This window comes from Buceros rhinoceros, unplaced genomic scaffold (genome assembly GCF_000710305.1).
Source record: "Buceros rhinoceros silvestris isolate BGI_N320 unplaced genomic scaffold, ASM71030v1 scaffold6181, whole genome shotgun sequence".
NCBI classification, from domain to species: domain Eukaryota; kingdom Metazoa; phylum Chordata; class Aves; order Bucerotiformes; family Bucerotidae; genus Buceros; species Buceros rhinoceros.
In genome coordinates, this window is record NW_010395852.1 from 8,389 (window position 1) to 9,834 (window position 1,446).

The window sequence follows — 1,446 nt, forward strand, 5'->3', positions numbered from 1 at the left end:
ACGGCAGCCTCCCCTCTCTCTCTCCGAAGTACAATGCAGTGGTTTCATCTCTCGGGGGGGGCACAGGAGGGTGGGAGAAGAGGAAACTTGGAATAAATCCAGTGTGAAAGTCTTTCCTTTTGCCCCAAGCAGATTTTTCAGCCTCAACTTGCCTTAGGGCTAAACTTCTTCCTTTTGCCTGTGCAGGGATGGAAAAAACTTGGTGGACTTCACCTATGTGGACAATGTGGTCCATGGGCACATCCTGGCTGCAGAAAAGCTTCACAAAGACTCTCCCCTGTGTGGGAAGGTAAGGAAGGCCCGAGCTGTTCCCGGGCCAAACCTCACCTGCCAGCCTCGCTGGGCTTGCTGTGTCTGCTCTGTAATCCCTGCTGCCTCTGCCGTGGAGATGAGTGGATCCAGCGCATGCAACGGGTCTGTGTTCTTCTGCCTGTGGGTGTCATGAGTGGCTGCCCGTCCGGTGACCCTTGTGTACAGCCGCAGGGGCTGAGGTGTATCAGGATGCTTTAACTTCGTGGTCTAAAACTCCTCTTAAAACCCAGGCAGAACTGTGGGCAGCCAAGGTGCCGGTATAATACATGGTTATTTACCTTTTACGACAGAGTTCAGAGCAAGAGACACTTCAGTAGCTTCTCCCGGCACCGCCGTGCTCTGGGCGTGCCTGTGTGTACACGCAGGGTGTGTTGGCGTTGCCTTGTTTCACCGTTTCTGAGCAGTCTGAGCCTTGAGTGCCAAAAGCAGCTGGTGCTCTCAGCACAGGAGGTGCTGCCCCTTCTCTCCGGGGTGGTTAGTGCAGAGCGGTGTCTCATGGAAGGGTGTTCTCGGCCACGTCAGGGACGTGAGATGGGCAATCAGAGACAAAGTGGTGAAAGCCACAATGCTTTTGTCATCTGGCTGTTTGTCTTCCTCTCTTTCAGGCATTTCACATCACTAATGATGAACCAGTTCCTTTCTGGGCTTTCATGTCCCGTATCTTGACTGGCCTGAACTACGATCCTCCCAAGTACCGCTTTCCCTATTGGCTGGCCTATTACCTGGCCCTGCTGCTGGCACTGGTGCTGTGGCTGCTGAGTCCACTGGTCACCATCAAGGCCACCTTTACCCCGATGCGGGTGGCCTTAGCTGGCACCTTTCACTACTATAGCTGTGAACGGGCCAAGAGAGACCTGGGCTACAGACCAGTGGTGAGCTTGGATGAAGCAATAGAGAGGACTCTGCAGAGCTACCCCCACCTTCGGCGGGCCAAGGCCTGAGAGCTCCTACACGGATTTTTTTCTTTTCCTACTTGATTCTGGTAATTGCTTTGGCATCTGAACGTGGAGCGATTGTCACTGATTCTTCGGAGCGGGGAGATTTCCTGGGTCCCTGCTCCCCTTTATCAAGCTGAAGAACCCTCATGTAGGAGCGGTGCCACCAGGTCTGTTTGTTGATGTGACTTCTTGTTTC

General features: G+C 53.8%; 1 protein-coding gene across 1 annotated transcript in view; it reads left to right on the forward strand.

Moving 5' to 3' along the window:
* NSDHL (NAD(P) dependent steroid dehydrogenase-like) overlaps window positions 1-1,316 on the forward strand; it is a 9,225-nt gene extending 7,909 nt beyond the window's left edge. The window contains exons 6-7 of the mRNA XM_010145678.1: window positions 187-289; window positions 918-1,316. Of these exons, the coding sequence (XP_010143980.1) occupies window positions 187-289; window positions 918-1,253 (439 nt within the window). The 3' untranslated portion in view covers window positions 1,254-1,316. The remainder of the gene's footprint in view (window positions 1-186; window positions 290-917) is intronic.
* The last annotated feature ends 130 nt before the right edge of the window (window positions 1,317-1,446 follow it).